The sequence below is a fragment of the Lepus europaeus genome, chromosome 18, assembly GCF_033115175.1.
Source record: "Lepus europaeus isolate LE1 chromosome 18, mLepTim1.pri, whole genome shotgun sequence".
Lineage (NCBI taxonomy): Eukaryota > Metazoa > Chordata > Mammalia > Lagomorpha > Leporidae > Lepus > Lepus europaeus.
Genome location: NC_084844.1, coordinates 36156188 through 36176299, shown reverse-complemented (window position 1 = coordinate 36176299; position 20112 = coordinate 36156188). Strand labels below are relative to the sequence as shown.

The window sequence follows — 20112 nt, the reverse complement described above, 5'->3', positions numbered from 1 at the left end:
AAGGTCTTTATTTCACCTTCATTCATAAATGAGAGCTTTGCAGGATACAGTATTCATGGTTGACAGACTTGAACTACATGTCTCCATTCTCTCCTATCCTGTAGGCCTTCTGATAGGTCAGCTGTGAGTCTAATTGGAGAGCCTCTAAAAGGAATCTGGCATTTCTCTTGTGCACGTTTTAGAATCTTTTCTTTATGTTTTACTGTTGAAAGTTTGACGACAATGTGTTGTGGTAAAGATCTTTTTTGGTCATGTCTATAAGGAGTTCTATGTGCCTCGTATACTTTTCTTTCTCCAAATTGGGGAAGTTTTCTGTAATAATTTTACTGAGTAGACCTTCTAATCTGTTCTCTCTTTCCACTCCTTCAGGAACTCCTAAGACCCATATGTTTGGCTATTTGATAGTATCCCATAAAAGTCCAACAATGCTTTTAATTTTTCTAGTTTTTTTTTTCTTTTTTTTTTCCTTTGGTCTGACTGGAGAATTTCCAAAGATTTGTCTTCTTGCTTGGATATTCTTTCTTCTGCCTCACCAAGTCTGTTATGGGTTTTCACTGTATCTTTTATTTGACATATTGAATTCTTCATTTCTAATATTTCATTTTGATTTCTCTTCAAAATCTCAATTTTATGGGAAAATTTTTCTTTTTTAAAAGATTTATTTTTATTTATGCAAAAGAGTTACAGAGAGAGGTAGAGACAGAGAGAGAGGTCTTCCATACACTGGTTCACTCCCCAGAAGGCCGCAACAGCTGGAGCTGTGCTGATTCGAAGCCAGGAGCCAGGAGCTTCTTTCGGGTCTCCCACATGGGTGCGGGGGCCCAAGGCTTTGGGCCATCTTCTACTGCTATCCAAGGCTATAGCAGAGACCTGGATCGGAAGAGGAGCAGCCGGGACTAGAACCGGTGCCCATATGGGATGCCAGCACTTCAGGCCAGGGAGATAACCCGCTGCGCCACAGCGCCAGCACCAGGAAAATTTTTCATACATGTCATTTACAGATAAGCTTAGTTCATGGATTTGCTTCTCATTGCTTCTTACTAATACTATGATTAATCTTTTGTATTCTGTTTCATGCATTTCATCAATCTCTCCATCTTGACATTCTAATACTGAAGTGTTAGGTTCCTTTGGGGGAGTCTTGTTATCTTCCTTATTCTTGTTTCTTGAATTCCTGCTTTTATTTTTAGGCGTTTTTGGAAATACTTGTTGGTTTTTTTCTCTGATGGCTTTTGTCTTTGACTTATGCCTCTGTGGCTTGGTGAAGTGTCTGTTCTTTCAGTGTATACCCAGTGGTATGTAGTGGGTGTGGCCAAGGAGCTCTGGTCAGTTCTCTAGGGTGGAGTGAGTATTGAGTTGAGTATTGAGCTGACAGCCAAGTTGTGTTTGGTGGATCTCACCTTTTTAGCAGAAGGGAGGGTAAGATCACTTCTTTCGGCATAATCACACCCTCACCTCCTCTCTTCCAAGGTGATCAATGCCCAGCTATTAGTACAATACTCATCCGTGCTGCTTGTGAACCACAATGGTGAGAGCATGGATCCTGTTGCAGTGACCTACCCCAGGTAGTCAGGGAGCTCTGAGCTTGTGGAGCCACTCATCTTGATTTCCTAGTGACCCAGCTACACTCTGCACCCTCTAGTGCAGTGACAGAGTTCCCCAGTCTCAGTACAAAGGCTCCCACAGTCCCAGGGTACAGAGGATCTGCTCTGCCCTGCTAGCCTGTCAAGTCCACAGAGAGGCCGGGTTGTTCTCAGAGCTCCTTCTGGGTGCTCTGCCTAGGTGGTTTGAGCCCTGGAGCCTGTGATATATTGAAATGCTAGGGCAACCTCACGGTCCTACTTGAGTTCTGGCCCCCTGTCAATCTTCCCAGCTAGACCAAAAATCAGTGGGGAACATGGATTTTTTTCTCTCTGGTGGAATCTCTGGATCACACATGTACACTCTTAAGAGCCACTGGCCGCAGCCACCACTCATTTCACAGTGTTGCTTTCTCCTTGCTGGTTGCCAGGTGCATACACCTGAGCTTTTGCTGCCGCTACCACTAACAAGACGGTATCTCGTCCCTTCCAGTTGCTGGGCATATGCACAGGAGCTTCTGCAGCTGTTGCTTATGCCCAAAACAGCGCCTCTCCTGTCCCTGGTTGCCGGGTGCCATTGCAGAGGGTGGGAGAGGGATGGGAAGAGAGAAACATGCCCCTTTTTTTCCCATTGGGTCAGTGGGTACCCTGTCCCCCTTAGGGCTCTAGGCCGGTCTCACGTGACACTCCCTCTGACTGTGTCACCAGTGCCACTGGCTGCTGCAGTCTGCTCTCACCTCACTCTGCAAAGATGGCACGTTCCTGGCTCTCAGCTGCTTGGGTCTTGTGTGTGTGCTTGTGCTGCACCTCTGTATCCTGCGCACCAATCCACGCTGTTCCTCTTCCTTCTGTAGAATTTCCACTGCAGTTTTCTCTCTCTTTCCTGAGAATATACTTCATCCACTTTTTTTTTTTTTTAATTTACCCCTAGCCTAGAGCAGTATGCCCTGCCTATTCCTCTATCTTGGAATCCTCCTAACCCATACTAGCACCATTTGTTGAATAGGCTGTTCTTTCACCACTGACTTGCCTTGGTACGGTTCTGGAAAATCAATCGATTGTAAATGCAGATCCTTGTTTGTTTAAAAAAAAAAAATCCAAAACTTTGGCTTTGTTAGGAGAAATAAAATGTTACTGAGACTAGTTATGTCTTGATTTTTGAAATGAGTTCAGGGCACTCTTTCCATTAGGATCAGGTTTCTGTGATGATGCTATCTAAAGTTGCAAGATCCTGATACGTGATGCTGGTGTTGTGGGCAGCGGCTTTACCTGCCCTGAAAGCTGCATCATTCTTAAGTACCTTATTAATTGCTTCTTTACTAATGGAAGAGCCTTTATTTAGTTTCATTAAACTGGAAAACCTACATTCTTATAATGTTCTTTCTTCTTACTTTGTTCTAAAACACTGTAAACATACTAGAATTAGTCCAAGTAGGCCGGCGCCGCGGCTCTCTTGGCTAATCCTCCATCTGCGGCGCTGGCACCCCAGGTTCTAGTTCTGGTTGGAGCACTGGATTCTGTCCTGGTTGTTCCTCTTCCAGTCCAGCTCTCTGCTGTGGCCCGGGAAGGCAGTGGAGGATGGCCTAGGTGCTTGGGCCCTGCACCTTCATGGGAAACCAAGAGGAAGCACCTGGCTCCTGGCTTCAGATCAGTGCAGTGCACCAGCCATAGCGGCCATTTGAGGGGTGAACCAACGGAAGGAAGACCTCTCTCTCTCTCTCTCTCTCTCTCTCACTATCTAACTCTGCCTGTCAGAAAAAAAAGAATTAGTCCAAGTATTATAGAGGTTCAGCATCCCCCTCAAAGCCCCCCTTCTAGTGTTTTCAAAGTTTTGCTAGAGGCAAAGGTTAATCATTACAGGAGTCATGCTTATAAAGTGGGGATAGTGCTGAGTGGCTAATGTTTTGCTTATCCTAGCTGCAAAGTGTTTTGTGAGCAGAAAAACATTTTGTTTTCACACCAATACAGTATGATTCCTGGAGTTCACTAAGTTTCTAAAAACATGGTCTCAAAAGTGATATGAAGAATTTTAAACAGTTTCCACATAGAATCTTTTAGTATTTGTAAAGCAGACTATACTATCATCTATTGAAGTTTGAAGTGGTTATCAAAATTGAGAGATTATACTGACTTTTAAAACTAATATAGGATTAGTTACTTCTAAATTGATGCCACAATTCAAGTATATTTGATTCTGATTTTCATTATAGATTATAAAAAACAAAACTTCTTTTTAGACCACATTTACAAACCTAGTCTGAAATTTTCATTGGAATGTATCTATACAAAGTCATATGTAAAGGTACATTTTTGCATAAATAACATTAGTTTTATTAATATACAATACAGTATGTAAATCTATAAAATTTGCATTGCAGAATAGGTTGTGATTATACATTTTTTGTGTCTTTGTTCGATTCATGTCTCTATGTTGTGCATTTGTAGATACAGCAGTATCAAAGTTATCCTGAGGTCAGTTTTCCCAGGATCAAAAGCACAGTAAAAACATTGCTTTAAACCATAATATTGATTTTCTTTTTTTTTTTCTTTTTTTTTTTAATTAATTAATTTATTTTTTTTTGACAGGCAGAGTGGACAGTGAGAGAGAGACAGAGAGAAAGGTCTTCCTTTTGCCGTTGGTTCACCCTCCAATGGCCGCCGCGGTAGCGCGCTGCGGCCGGCGCACCGCGCTGTTCCGATGGCAGGAGCCAGGTGCTTATCCTGGTCTCCCATGGGGTGCAGGGCCCAAGCACTTGGGCCATCCTCCACTGCACTCCCTGGCCACAGCAGAGAGCTGGCCTGGAAGAGGGGCAACCGGGACAGGATCGGTGCCCCGACCGGGACTAGAACCCGGTGTGCCGGCGCCGCAAGGCGGAGGATTAGCCTGTTGAGCCACGGCGCCGGCCGATTTTCTTTTTTTTATGGCCTTCCCAGGCCATAGCAGAGAGCTGGATCAGAAGTGGAGCAGGGGCCGGTGCTGTGGTGTAGTGGGTGATGCCACCGCCTGCAGTGCTGGCATCCCCTATGGGTGCCAGTTTGAGTCTTGGCTGCTCTGCATCTGATCCAGCTCTCTGCTATGGCCTGGGAAGGCAGTAGAAGATGGCCCAAGTCCTTGGGCCCTGGCACCCACGTGGGAGACCTGGAAGAGGCTCCTGGCTCTGGATTGGTGTAGCAGGTGCAGTCAGTTGGGGAGTGAACCAGCAGATGGAAGTCCTCTCTCTCTCTCTCTCTGCCTCTCTTCTCTCTATGTAACTATGACTTTCAAGTAAAATAAATAAAACTTTAAAAAAAAATAAAAAGCCGGCGATGTGGCTCACTAGGCTAATCCTCCGCCTGTGGTGCCGGCACCCTGGGTTCTAGTCGCGGTTGGGGCGCTGGATTCTGTCCCGATTGCTCCTCTTCCAGTCCAGCTCTCTGCTGTGGCCTGGGAAGGCAGTGGAGGATGGCCCAAGTGGTTGGGCCCTTCACCCGCATGGGAAACCAGGAGGAAGCACCTGGCTCCTGGCTTTGGTTCAGCGCCGCGCCGGCCCCAGCGCACTGGCCATGGTGGCCATTTGGGGGGTGAACCAACGGAAAAAGGAAGACCTTTCTCTCTGTCTCTCTCTCTCTCACTGTCTAACTCTGTCTGTCCAAAAAAAAAAAAAAAAAAAAAGTGGAGCAGCCAGGTCTCAAACTGGAGCCCACATGGTAGCCAGTATCGCAGGCAGTGGCTTTACCTGCTACTCCACAGCACCAGCCCCCATAGCATAGATTTTCAAAACAATAAGCAAGAAAATTAGAATTTTTTTCACTAATATATGGATTTTCACATTGCATTTTTAAAATTGTAACTTCATTATCTTCATTACCAAATAAAAATCCAAAATAGAAGCCGAACTCAATCTTGCTCTGTGATGGAAGCCACAGCAATGTGTGCTTTTTAAACAATATTTATTTATTTGAAAAGTAGGGTTACAGAGAGAGCAAGAGAGAGAGAGAAACACCTTCCATGTGCTGGGTTACTCTCCAAATGGCTGCAAAGGCCAGGGATGGGCTGGGCTGAATCCAGGAGCTTCATCCAGGTTCCCCATGTTGGTGACAGGAGCCCAGATACTTAGGCCATCTTCCTTTGCTCACTTAGGGGCATTAGCAGGAAGCTGTTTAGAAATGGAGCAGCTGGTACTCAATCTGGTGCTCATAGGGATGCCAGCATTGCAGGTGGTGGCTTAACCTGCTGCTCCACAGTGCTGGACTCAATGTGTGCTTCTTTAGTTCTTGTATGCATAATATTTGACACAAATGGTATGATAAGCAAATGCTACTCATACAGGTGTTCTGAATTCAGGCAAGCATATGATATACGGGTAAGAAAGATTTCCATGTGAGGATTGCTGTAAAATAAATACGCTGCTTACCTGAACATATTATTTTGATATGTGAAAAAATTTTCTTACGTACAGTATTGTTTTGAATTTATTTAGTATCTGGTATGTATCCTGCATTATTCTAAGAAGTGGAAATTCAGTGACGAACAAAATAGACACAAATTGGTAATTTTGCATATTCAGATCAAGTTGCAGAAAGGTAGAAAATAATGAACATTAATTTTTAAAAAAGATTTATGTATATACTTGAAAGTCAGAGTTATACAGAGAGAGGAGAGGCAGAGAGAGAGATAGTTCACTCCCTAGTTGGCTGCAATGGCCAGAGCTGCTTCAATCTGAAGCCAGGAACCAGGAGCTTTTTTGGGGTCGCCCACGTGGGTGCAAGGTACCAAGGACTTGGACCATCTCCTACTGCTTTCCCAGGCCATGGCAGAGAGCTGGATCGGAAGTGGAGCAGCCGGGACTTGAACCGGCACGCATATGGGATGCTGGCGCTTCAGGCCAGGATGCTAACCTGCTGTGCCACAGCACTGGCCCCTGAACAATAAATATTTATCATTGCTCAATCTGTTATTGGCTGAGACTGGAAACGAGACGGGTGAAATCGGCTGCTTAACATAAATGCACAGGATTATGTTTTTCCTCAACATATTTCTATTGAGGCACACTTACTTTGCTCACGAGCTCTATGTTTAAGTACTGTTGTTTAATGTTTGCCAACGTGGCATCGTCATTTCCTTTTAGATATGCAAGAAGTTTTCAAAAAGAAAATGAGTTCTGTGAAAAAACTTTGCATGGATTTCAGAAATGTTTGCTTCAGGGCTGGCATTTTGATGTAGCTGCCTAAGCCACTGCTAGTGAAGCTTCTGTCTCATATTGGATCGCCTGTTTGACTTTTGGCTGCTCTGCTTCCAGTCTAGTTCTCCTCTAACGGTCTTGGAAAGGCAGTGTAAGATGGTCCAAGTACTTGGTCGATTGCCACCCTTGTGGGAGACCCAGATGGAGTTCCTGGCTTCTGGCTTCACCCTGACCTGGACCTGGCTGTTGATGCCTTTTGGGGAGTGAACCAGCATATGGAAGAAGTCTCTCTTGCTATTTCTCTTTCTCAGTCTATCTCTCTGCCTTTCAAGCAAATAAATAAATAAATAAATAAGTCTTGGGGCTGGCTCTGTGGCTCACTTGGTTAATCCTCCGCCTGCGCCGGGTTCTATTCCCGGTTGCTCCTCTTCCAGTCCAGCTCTCTGCTGTGGCCCAGAAAGGCAGTGGAGGATGGCCCAAATGCTTGGGCCCTGCACCCGCATGGGAGACCAGGAGGAGGCACCTGGCTACTGGCTTCGGATTGGGGTAGCTCCCAGCCGTAGCGGCCATTTAGGGGGTGAACCAACAGAAGGAAGACCTTTCTTTCTGTCTCTATCTCTCACTAATTCTATCTGTCAAAAAAAATAAGTCTTTAAAAATTATCTCTTAATTCCATTTCATCCATAACTTTTTTTTTTTTGACAGGCAGAGTTAGACAGTGAGAGAGAGAGAGAGAGAGAGAGACAGAGATACATTGAGAAAGGTCTTCCTTCGTTGGTTCACCCCCCAAATGGCTGCCACGGCCAGTGTGCTGCGGCTGGCGCGTTGCGCCGATCTGAAGCCAGGAGCCAGGCGCTTCCTCCTGGTCTCCCATGTGGGTGCAGGGCCCAAGCACTTGGGCCATCCTCCACTGCCTTCCCGGGCCACAGCAGAGAGCTGGATGGGAAGAGGAGCAACCAGGACAGAATCCGGTGCCCCAGCTGGGACTAGAACCTGGGGTGCTGGCTCTGCAGGCAGAGGATTAGCTAAGTGAGCCATGGCACCAGCCAATCCATAACATTTTAAAGGACTCTTGTATGTCTGATTGTCTCATTCATCTTTTGCCCTTAAATTCCTTAATGCATTGTTCAGGAATAACTTAATAAAATGCAAAATAAAACTGTATAAAATGCCAAATTTCACTAGAAGTGATTACCAGTTCATCCCAGATTTGTTTCATTTTCGAACACAGTCAAAACCAAAAAGAAACTAAGGAGGAAAAAAAAAAATCCACGTAATCTACCTATTAGAATAATAACTAGTATTAAAGAAACTTTACATGCCATTTGAAAAAAATAACCATTTGATTTTCCTTTTCTTCTGAAGTCCACATGTGATACACCAACAGAAAAGTTATAAAGAAACTTCTCAATATTCTCATTTGAAATTTTTCAGGTTGTTACCCTTGTCCAGGGCCAAACATGAATCCTATTGCTCTTGGCAGCCGCTGGCTTGCTTATGCAGAAAACAAGGTAAGGTGTGGCCCATGTTTGGGTTATTTCTACTGCAGCATGTGCTGAAGGCTTTTCCATAATAAAAATATAAACCGTTTAGGGATTACAAAGAATGAGTTTTTTGTTTGTTTGTTTGTTTTCAGATGCTTTCAATTTTGCAATCATTGGATTCTTTTTAAGAGTTCATATATGTTTATCAGTTGTCCTTAAATCAAGATTCTATAGAATCTAAATTTTCTAAGCTTAGTTTTATAAATGCTTATTAATGTTGAATATTAAAGCATTGACATTTCCATAGAAAGTCAACTTTCTGTGAAACTAAAAATTAGGAGGAAAAATGACTTCGTTGGTGGGCTGGAAACCTTGGGCCCAGTATGATTTAATCGACTATATAAGTGAGCAAGTAGGTCTTAGTAAGGGTCCATTCATTTTTTAAATGATTAAGTCACAAATACACATGATTTGACGGATTTTCAGTTATCAGTTTATTAGGATCTTCATAGTAAGTGAAAATATTGTATTTTATACTAAGAGTTTTATGTCCAACTCAAGGCAAAAGATAAATTTTAAGAAGTGCAATAGTTTTTTAATCCTTTTTTTGAAGCTCTGTATGTGACTGGGTGATGAAAACTTAAGAATATTATAGACTTCAAAGAATAGTAATTTTGGTATCATTTTGTTGGTTGCATAGTTGTATCTTGGAAATATTATGAAATAATACAAAATAGTTCTTGACAAAATCAGGATGTGGTAAGTAAAGTGAGTGAGTGGTGAAGCCACAGAGCTAGTAAATCTAGCTCTGGAATCAAGAAACTACTGACAGATTATTTTTCTAGATAAATTCCTTGATATTTGAAAAGTCTGTAATAGTTTAATATTTTTATGCCTCTTACTGAATATTCTTGCTTGTTCTCTTGATGTTGCCATGTATCTCATAGCTCGTTCTTTTCAAATTACTCTTTTCAAACAAGACAAGAGACATCGAGTTAAATGTGGTGACATAAATGTGTCTGCTCATGTTTACATCCTGATGCTTTTCCCTTGTGTTCTGGAGACATCCAAGAAGATGTATAAATTGTCCCTTGGCTTTTGTAGATGTGTTTTCCTGTGTGTAAAACTGTCCATTTGGGATTGGCAGTGCCCTGTCGATAGTTACACTTTGTTTTTGTAGGGAAGGATCTCTGTTCATAGATTGGTAGCCTGGACATGCGCCACTTGTCTTGCCTTTGCTGAGGCGCATGTCGGTAATACCTGCTGTTGTGTAAAGAGACAAGGCAAAGTAGTGACATTCTCAGGGAATTTCCCAATCAAATGGTTGTTCTGTCATCTGGAAATATTTTTGCATAAATGTCTTTGCATAGTATTTCCACATGAGCTATTATTTATTATCAGTCTCCATTTTAACTTTTAGAGTGAGTGTATAATTGCAAAATTAAATTAAATTTTAGAGTTACAGCTTTATGAAAACCCTCTTCATAATAAAATCTTAAGCATAAACTATTTTGTGGTGGGGTTTCGTTTTCAGAGCCATTTTTACCATGTCACAAACACAGATTGTCCTCTGGACCATTTCAGAGTAAGTTTTGTATACGATCAACTCTAAAAACATTGGTTACCAACCAGTTCCATAATGATGAAATACAGTTATCTAATTTACCATCCAAATTCTAATTTTTTCAGTTAGTCCTGTAATGCCATTTGTAGAATTTTTTTCTGTGCCACAGAGTGGATCCGATTTAGGATAAGGTAGTATATTTCACTGGAATGCCCTTCTTTAACTATAGGATAGTCCACAATGTTTTACATCATTGATACTGTAAAGAATATAAATCTCTTTATTCATTAATAGTTTTTAAAAATTACAATGACTTTAGTTTTTTATTTGCTTGATATATATTGTGAGCAAGAATTTTCCACCTTGCTCTTTTTTTCTCTTTTGTGTCTGTCCATTTTTTTTTAATCTATCTATATTTTTGATACAGATTTCTGTTTTCAGTGGTTTTGTAGTTTATAATCATCCTTAATTATTATGGTTTTCAAAAATGTCCAAAAGTTAAACAATGGAAGCCGCTTCTAGTTAAACAATGGAAAACCTTGTAAAATATTGTCATCATTAAAAAAGAGAAAAAAGCAATAAAAAACTGTTCCCTTATTCACTTGCTTAAGACTATGTCTAGATTCTTCTATATTTACCTTTACCTCAGCCTTGGAATCTGCTTTTTCCTCACTTTCCTATGGGTACTTTTTAATGAACAGTGGTGCTAGAGAATAATCATAGTCTGATAAGTGTGCTTATTTCTCCTGGAATGTATCGATTCTTACTTCTGTACCCTTTCAGGGGAAGAGCTGGGAGACATATATACACCAGCTTAATACCTATTCACACAAATGGGCACATATACATACATGTTCGCTTGTATGTCTACATATGATTATACACATTGTGTAGTTTACAAATTATGCACTCCCCATATCCATATACCTCTTATTTTGCATATTAACCCTGGCATCAGCTCTTGGGCTCACTTGTTACATATTTAAAAAAAAAACACCTTCAGGATTGCTTGCCGATACCAGATAAAAAGAGGCCAGGTTTTTGTTGTTGCGGATGTTTTTGCCATCACGTCCTGTCTCATTGCTGTCCAAAATTGAAGGTGTACATGTACATACAGTATTCTTAGGTTATTTTCATGACTTTTAATTTGATCTTTACATTTCTTTCACTTTACCTTCGTTCTAGTTATGATTTTATTTCATGTGTAGTTATGTATTGATATATTTTAGTATTTCATGGTAGTATATGTGCTCTTTAGAATGCTGCTTTTATTCTTTCAAATATTTCTAGGAAAATTAGTCTATTTGATAGAGTTTTACAATAGAGTACATTCCTTTTCAGCTGTATTTTTGTTGAATCAAGATACAAATGTAATTTTCTCACGAGTCCAAGTGGTAGCCCCAAGTCTGGCATAGTTTATGGTGAAGGTAGACATGTTAACTTGTTAAACTGAAAGGGTAGGCTTGTCCTTGGATATTGTAATTATTTGAAGCAGAAAGTAGATGAGTCTTTACAAAATACTGCCTTTCTTTGCTCATGCAGCAGGAGGCAGCAGAGGGATAATTTTTATAATACTTTCATTGTGTATTTGTGGATAAACAAATAAGTGAGGGAGAGATCCTTTTTATTAGCCAAAATAATCACTTTTCAAATTCATTATTTCATTCTATGTAAAAAAACACATTTACCCAGCACTTATCATTTGGAAAATTTGTCACCATTCATCTTAAAATCTACTTAAACAACCATATAGTGTGGGCATAACAGACATTGCCTAAAAAATAGCTTGACTTTGTATATCAGAGTTTTAAATGTATTCCATTCTGTTATAATATATTAATATTGCTTTCAGGGATTAAAATAAAGTAATGTCAATGATGAAGAAAATTTTGATTTAAGAATAAAAGGATTACTAGTTAATCTTCACCAAAGGGCCTGGTTTTAGATTATGTAATGTGTTTTTATTTTTACATTTTGGGAGATTTTTTTTTTTTTCGAATTCCTGGGGCTTTTAAAACCTATTAAAATTGGGTGCTTTCCTAATACTCTACTTAGTCTCATTTTATTTTTTAAAAATGCAAACATACTAATCTGGCTAATGATTGTTTTTTCCAAATATAGTAAGTGTAGTACCAGTAGAGAATTTAATCCTGATTTGTTGCTTAGCATATGAGGGAATCATGCATGTCATAGTAGCAATTAACTTTGAAAATTGACAGGTTGATTTATTGTACAGGCAGCAAGAATAAGGGCATTTTATTTTTTACTCCTAATGGTAAAAGAAGTAAGCCCTATGTAGTGTCAGCTAGCGTGAATGTCATAATTGATTTGTACATTATTTGTGCCACCTTTCCACTGATAATTAAGAATGTAAATATGTAAAATCCTTGGCATGTTTTTTGTTTTCTTTTATAATCTTTGTGAAGGAATTGAAAAGACAAAATATCCAATTTGCTAGCATGTCAAATATTTTAATGTTTGAAAGTCATGTTTACGTACTTTGATTATGTTTTTAAAACTTATTTGTGGAAAGGCTGCCAGATTCCAAATCCTACCATTTCAGAGTTTATGAATTCTTAAAAAGACTATTCATCTTGTAATTAAAACCGTATTTGAGCATGAAACTGCCTGAGTGGCACCAGTAGATTATAAAAAGGGGTAAAAGTGTCTCAGCAGGGCTTTTAGCTGTTTGTCTGAAATACACTCATGCAAACATTCCCACCCACCACCATCATTATGCATGGTGAATAAGCTCTATCTAATAGCCTGTAAACTTAAACAGTTTAATAGAAATGACTTTCTGGTTCTCTTTTTTTACTCCCAGTTGATTCGATGCCATCAGTCCCGTGGTGGAGCCTGTGGAGACAACATTCAGTCTTACACTGCCACAGTAATTAGCGCTGCCAAAGTGAGTACCTCCACAGTCTCTGGGAGTTGTGATTATGTGGAGTAATTACCAAGTTTCTCTCCTGAATTGTATTCACTCTGCCCCGCCGTTGTCATTCACAAATACGGAATAACTTTAAGACGTAAATCAGAATATTTCTGTAGGTATGGAGAATGAGTGATTAAATGACTTGTTATGTATTCTTTCATGGTTTATAAATAATACTTTATTTTCTGTTGTTGCGATTGGAGAGTTTGTACTTACCCAATTTTAAGTATTTAAGTCTGCTAGCTAGATTAAAGTTTGGTATCCAAGACCACATTTGAAAGCAACTTTACATGTTTTAAATAGTGGCTTCTGGGTTCTTTGTGATTTGCTCCATTGTACCTACACTGATGTCCCTGTGCAGCTTTGAAGATTTCTGAGTCTTCTTGACTTGAAAGAGTATCGTTCCTTAAGGAAACTTGAGGCAATCCCCTGGCACATTCAAAGATTCTTTCGTATCAAGGGGCTGCCTGCCCCCTTCATGTTTGTCAAGTGAGTTCTCTTTTGTGTGTCTGAGGGTTAATTTTGATGATGGCTGGTAAACTTTATGCTGATTATAAGGTATTCTTATAACCACTATCCTTTTGAATTGTGAAGTATACAACAAAACAATTCTAATAATAGGGATGACAGAGTGAATCTAAATGACAGCATGTAATAGAAAGCACAACTGTTCACAAAAGAACAACAGTTTAAAGTAAACCACAGAGAGGGAATCAAAGGTCACCCTGTTTTATGTAAAATACTTCAAGATTGATCACAAATGCTTACATGATGTTCTTTAGAATGTCTTCCTCTGTTGATGAGAGAAGAATTACATATTTTTCATTCAAAAGGGAAATAATAAATAAGTCTTCATGCTGACAGCACTATACATTTTACGTTTCAGAAATTTTTGAGAGAATGCTTGTTTTTCTCCTCTTACGTGTGCTAAAATTATAGCTACTTCAAAAAGCAGCAGTGGAAGACGGAATCAGTAGCATTTTCTGTGCTATTTTGTTAGTTTATCTATAATGTGTAATAAGGAGATCTGTTTTTCAAGCATTAGAATCTCCATGGATTTATTTGTCCCACATAACTGGGTCAGTGTGGCTCATCACAGGAGGGCACATCAAAAAGTTTGTGATAGATGGCACAGAAAATTTTGAAATCCATGCGTACAAAAGCTCATCCAGAATTCCCTGGAAAGAATGTATTATGAAAAACGATGCATAGGTTTCAATAGTTCCATAATTTTAAGTTAAGGAATGAAAAAATATATCAGAATAAGTAATGTTAATTTTACCAAAACTCTTCCAGAGAATAAAAAAGTTCAGATTATGCCTACTACTGTTTTATGCTGTCACTGTACCTTATACTGACACTTGATAATAACATTATGAACAAAGGAGAAATATAGTCTTTTCCAGCTTATGAACTTATGTGAAAATATTCTGAGAAATGTTTATAGTAAAAATTGTTTGAGATAATTATAAAGTCATTTTATCAGTAGAAATCAATGAGTGTAATTTGCCACATTTAACAATATTATATGATTATTTCAATAAAAGTTAATAGTAAAATTGAACATATAGTCATTTATAAAAGCTTTTAGTAAATATTTTCTCTTTTTCTACATTTCCATTTTTTTCAGTTTGTCAACTTATTTAAATATAGTAAACCTGTTCCTATTAAAATCTTTTTGATAACTCCAATACTTGGTTATTTTGGGTCTATTTCTGTTTCTATTTCTGTTACTTCTCATTCATGATGACATCTTCCCTCCTTGTTTGTTAGAATTTAGAATTTATTTTAAAAATATTTGTAAATAATAATTAATTTGGGTGATAATGGAATTTTCAGATATTATTGATCTTGGATCATCTTAATCCTATTTGGGAAATTAATAGTTAAATTACTTAAATGAAGATCACCAAAATAGCCATGGTTAAATATTGGTACAGATTCATTCTTCTGTTGTATTTCTCTATATTTCAACCCAAAATAAAGAGGGACTCTAACTAGGTAGACCCCCTAGGCAGACTCTGAATTTAGTTCATGACCACCTACTTCTAGATTTATCATAAGCATTGTTTATTCTCTAAGCAGCTCCCTGTGCAATCAACAGATACCTCTAGGCCTCATTGCTCAGCTGGAATTTCTGAATATCCTTGTCCTCTTGGATTTTTGACCTAGTAATTTTTCATTATCTTGTTAAATATTCATTGCCTTCAAGCAGCATTTTATAGTATTCCCTCCAGTTTTCCTAGATGTTCTCATTGGAATGATTGATCTGTTTATCTAGCCTGTCATTACAGAAAATAGAAAATAAATATTATCGTAGGAAATACTGCCAATTTATTCATTTCTAGGTAATACAATATCTTTTGAAAAGTAACAAGGAATGTGCTTGTTAAAAGTGCTTAAATGATTTCCCACTCATTTCATTATGAAATCATTTTCTCTGAAAGAGCAATCATTCTTTTCTCTTTTTGAAAGCAGTTTCCTATGTGGCTTCATAGAGAAATTTTACCCATTTGTTGTATAGAATGGTTATTTTGGGAGTAAATGTTACTGTCTTTTCACCTGGAGCTCCTTAGAAGGAGTAATCATTTCTACATTTTCTGGATTCCAGGTAGTACTTAAAAGTAATCTCTATAGTTTTAATTTTTCCCTTTTGATTTTCATAGCTATTGATTGGTTTTCCTTTTAAAGAATATAAAAATTTTGAATTTTCTGTGGTAGTGATAAAGGAAAAATTGAAAATGGTGTGGCCAATTATTTGTATATATTTATAAAATTTTGCTCCTTATTTTCTAGTTCCTTTGTAACTGTCTTATTGTAATGTGTTTTAACCGCTCGTGGTCAGTTGATATAGTAAAAATGCCTGTGTTTTCTTTTGTTGTTTGATAACCTTTTTATGACAACCAACAGCTTTTGTGAGAGCAGCTCCATTAGTGCTGCTAATGGGTGGCGAGGACTCCTGATATGGCCTGGGAACGGTTCAAGATGACTAGTGACCCTTTGGCCAGTCTGCCTGCAACAGAACAGAAGTACCACTTTCACTTGAAGTATAGGTCATAGTGGACTTTCTCACACTTTCATTGTAATCTAATTAGCTTTCTTGTGAGGCTTCTTCAAAAGTTCATGGAAAATGCATATGAAATACATGAAACTTGTATAACTTAAATGAAATTTTAAAAAGCTGTGCTGGGATTTCAAAAATTTTTGGCAGCACATTAAACTTATCTTTTAATTTAATTTTTACTTAAACTTTTTGAAGTGCCCTTGGGTACCATGAGGTTTGTTTTGTAAGTAGTCTTTTGAAAACTAATCAGGGATTTAATAAGATTTTAAATTTGGATAACTTAGACCGTGATAGTGATATTCAGTCTATGCTATTGTCTCCCTCTTGTCAGGTTAGATTTCTTTATTTCTAATTTTTGCTTATCCTTGATCATTTCTTGTATATATTTAGGTAGCTTATCAGGTGTGTGTGTACACTGACTAGTAAAATCAAGTGGCCAAATAAATGGAATGTGTTTGTTTCTAATGTGGAAACAAATTTATCCTAAAAGCAAACATCTTTTTTCAGCACTCCTTCCTCGTCCCCCCATACTTAATGAGCAATGATAATTGCTATTATTTTGTAGCTTAATATGCAAATTACACACTTGATGACTACTAAATTCTGGGTTTAGATTTTTGTCCACCAGTTAAATCAGTCCCTCAGTAGTCATAGCTTTTTTTTTTTCCCTAAAAATTATACAGAACTTTTCCTCTTATATAACCCTTTGGATGTGAACTATTGTGGTGTTTTCCTCATCTCTGTGGATCATTTTCTTAGTTTTCTTGTCACTGTTATCTTGTGGTTTGCTTTGGTGCATTACTTTACACTTTGATGTGCTCTAGTTCTTTTCATTTTGTTCCTATTCATTGGTAGAAGAGCATGAACTAATAGGCTCAGGGGTAAGTGCAGAGAATAGAATATACAGCCAAAGACTTTACAAACTAAAAGGCATTCCTTTGATAACGGGATAGCTGTATGTAAGTGGGAGCATCTCCATTAGCATTAATGGAATAAGTGCATCGGCTGAGGCATTGCAGAGGTTAATCATGCTTCCTGGCCAGCTCTTGACATCGATACACAGTGGCGCCTGGTGTAGTTGGTCTCTCCCAGGCTTACTTGACAACACTGTAACAGACGTTGTGTAAGTCATTTCTTGTGAATTATTGAAACAAACATTTGCTTGCTAATTGAAGAATGCTAATGTGTTTTGTAATCACTGAAGTTTGAATTTTTAGCACTAAACAAAACAGTTACAATTGATTTGTGGCTTTTTCTTGGGGTCGGTCTGCTATAAATTTACTTGAATTCAGCAGATGGTTTTGTTGTTCACTTTATTTAAGTATTTAGTAGGATACATTATTATATTTCTAATTTTGTTTCCTCCCATCAGATGGTTTATATTCATGAACTTTTAAAACACAGGTAGTAACAGGACCAGATTACCAGGCCGTCCAAGAGAGTGGTTAACAGTGAGGCTCTGGTGTTGCATTCCTCTGTGCTCTGGCTCTCCTTTGAGCTACCATTTCATTTACCTTCCCTAGAAGCTTCAAATTTCTGTTCCAAAAAATACAAGTAGTTTGTGTTGGGAACTTGACCAGCCCCTAGCACACAGTAAAGTTGCCAAAGCACATGGCAACAGTAGGAGACTATACATATTACTAGTGTTTTAGTGGAACAGTTCTTTTTTTTTTTTTTTAAAGATTGATTTATTTATTAGAAAAGCAGAGTTGCAGAGAGGCAGAGGCAGAGAAGGGGGCGGGGAAGAGAGGGAGAGAGAGGTCTTCCATCTGCTGGTTTACTCCCTAGTTGGCTGCAACGGCTGGAGCTGTTCCAGTTTGAAGCCAGGATCCAGGAGCTTCTTCTGGGTCTCCCACGTGGGTTCAGGGACCCAAGGACTTGAGATGTCTTCTACTGCTTTCCCAGGCCACAGCAGAGAGCCATATCGGAAGTGGAGCAGCTTGAACTTGAACTGGCACCCATATGGGATGCCCACACTGCAGGTGGTGGCTTTACCTGCTACGCCACAGTGCCGGCTCCAGTGGAGCATTTCTTTGGAAAATACTTCTCCCTTCTAATCTATTTTTTTTGTTTTAATATTTATTTATTAGAAAGGCAGAGAGAGAGAGAGACAGACAGACAGAAAGACAGAGATCAACCAGTGTATTCTGTCCACTGGTTCATTCCTGAAATGTATGTACATCCAGACCTGGGCCAGGCCAAAGCCTGGAGACTGGAACTCATTTAGGGTCTCCCATATGTGCCACATGGACCCAGGTACTTTAGTCATCATCTGCTGCCTCCCACAGTACACACTGGCAGGAAGCTATATTGAAAGCAGAGGGTCTGAGACTCTTAACCAAATATTCTGATATGGAATATGGCATGCTGGCATCCCAAGCAGTGTCCTAATCACTGTTCCTGCCCCCTCGTTGTTTCCTGAATCACTTTTGGGCCTCTGTAAACAACTGTCTTTGTGTTCTTATTCATAAATTACATTTCAAGTATGAGTAGATAATAATTTCATTTTTTAAATTTAGCTTCAGTGTATGCAAGAATTTAGGTGAGAATATAGTCCCTATAGTTATTTTAGAAAAGACTCACTGCAGTGTTGATTAATTTAAATTATTTTAGTAAAAATTTTCCTCACAACATGAGAACTGGAAAAAAGATATGTGTTTTTTTTAATATTTTGTTTTCCATATATTCTCAAAATCTGGGCTGCTTTGAATGGCCCTAATGGTAAATCAGTTCTTCAGCTGTTTATTACTGACAGTAGTTTTCTGTTTGTTTTGACTATGTCACTTCAAAAAAACATTTCACAGAGGGACGGGGAGGGCCAGAGAGAGATCTTCATCAGCTGTTCCAGTCCCCACATGGCTGCCAAAGCTGAGACTAGACCAGGCGGACACCAGAAGCCTGGGACTCTCTCTGTCTCTCACATGGGTGGCAGGGAACCCAGTACTTGGGCTGTCATCTGCTGACTTCCCAGGCTCATTAGCAGGGAGCTGGATCAGAAACAAAGCATCTGGAACTCAAACTGGTGCTCCAATATGGGATGCTGGTAGCCACTTAATCCCCTGTGCAGCACAGACCCTGGCTATCTTATTTTAAAATAATAATAACAAAAAAACCTTCTACTTTTTTTTTGAATGCTTGGGAAGCTAATTTGTATACATGACAGAATATGAGGTAATTTTACACATTTAAGTTATCTTTAGTGAAAATGGTGTATTAGATGCACCACATTGAATTGTTTCCTGTGGTGATAGAAATGGACCCTCTTAACTAATTTTATTATACTTCATACATCTAATAATTAATATCTTGGACAAGCAATATATTTTACACTTGTTTAATCTTGGAATACAGTTATTGTATAACAGCATAGTATAGGTTTACATTGGAATCTAGGCTTTTGTACATGAGTATTCTACTGCATGTTTCAGTAATGATAAAAAATAGATATTATGTTAGATTATAATATTTAAAAACAGTAGAACTCCAACATAGATTCTTATTTCTCGCTATGTCACGTATTTTAGAAAGATATATACATTAAGAGGAGAGAATAAGCCGGCGCCATGGCTTAACAGGCTAATCCTCCGCCATGCGGCGCCGGCACACCAGGTTCTAGTCCTGGTCGGGGCGCCGGATCCTGTCCCGGTTGCCCCTCTTCCAGGCCAGCTCTCTGCTGTGGCCAGGGAGTGCAGTGGAGGATGGCCCAAGTGCTTGGGCCCTGCACCCCATGGGAGACCAGGAGAAGCACCTGGCTCCTGCCTTCGGATCAGCGCGATGCGCTGGTTGCAGCGCGCCGGCCGCGGCGGCCATTGGAGGGTGAACCAACGGCAAAAAGGAAGACCTTTCTCTCTGTCTCTCTCTCTCACTATCCACTCTGCCTGTCAAAAATAAAAAAGAGGAGAGAATAAAAATATATTTTTAGGGGCCGGTGCTATGGCATAGCTGGTAAAATCACCGCTGGCAGTGCTGGCATCCCATATGGGCCCCGGTTTGAATCCCAGCTGCTCCACTTCCGATCCAGCTCTCTGCTATAGCCTGGGAAAGCAGTAAAAGATGGCCCAAGTCCTTGGGCTCCTGTACCTGCATGGGAGACCTGGAAGAAGCTCCTGGCTCCTGGCTTTGGATTGGTGCAGCTCCAGCCGTTGTGGCCATCTGGGAAGTGAACCAGCAGATGGAAGATCTCTTTCTCTCTCTCTCTCTCTCTCTTTCTCTCTCTCTCTGCCTCGCCTTCTCTCTCTGCGTAACTCTGACTTTCAAATAAATAAATAAATCTTTAAAATACATATAGTTACATTTATAAAATATAGTGATATCCTTATGTGA

At 39.3% G+C, this 20112-nt stretch overlaps 1 protein-coding gene across 6 annotated transcripts in view; it reads left to right on the top strand.

Annotated features, from left to right (window-relative positions):
* Positions 1–20112, top strand: part of BCAS3 (BCAS3 microtubule associated cell migration factor) — a 602204-nt gene that overhangs the window by 152656 nt on the left and 429436 nt on the right. For all 6 annotated transcript variants that reach the window (XM_062215515.1, XM_062215514.1, XM_062215517.1 and 3 more), the window contains exons 10-11: positions 8177–8253; positions 12615–12698. In XM_062215515.1, the coding sequence (XP_062071499.1) occupies positions 8177–8253; positions 12615–12698 (161 nt within the window). The remainder of the gene's footprint in view (positions 1–8176; positions 8254–12614; positions 12699–20112) is intronic.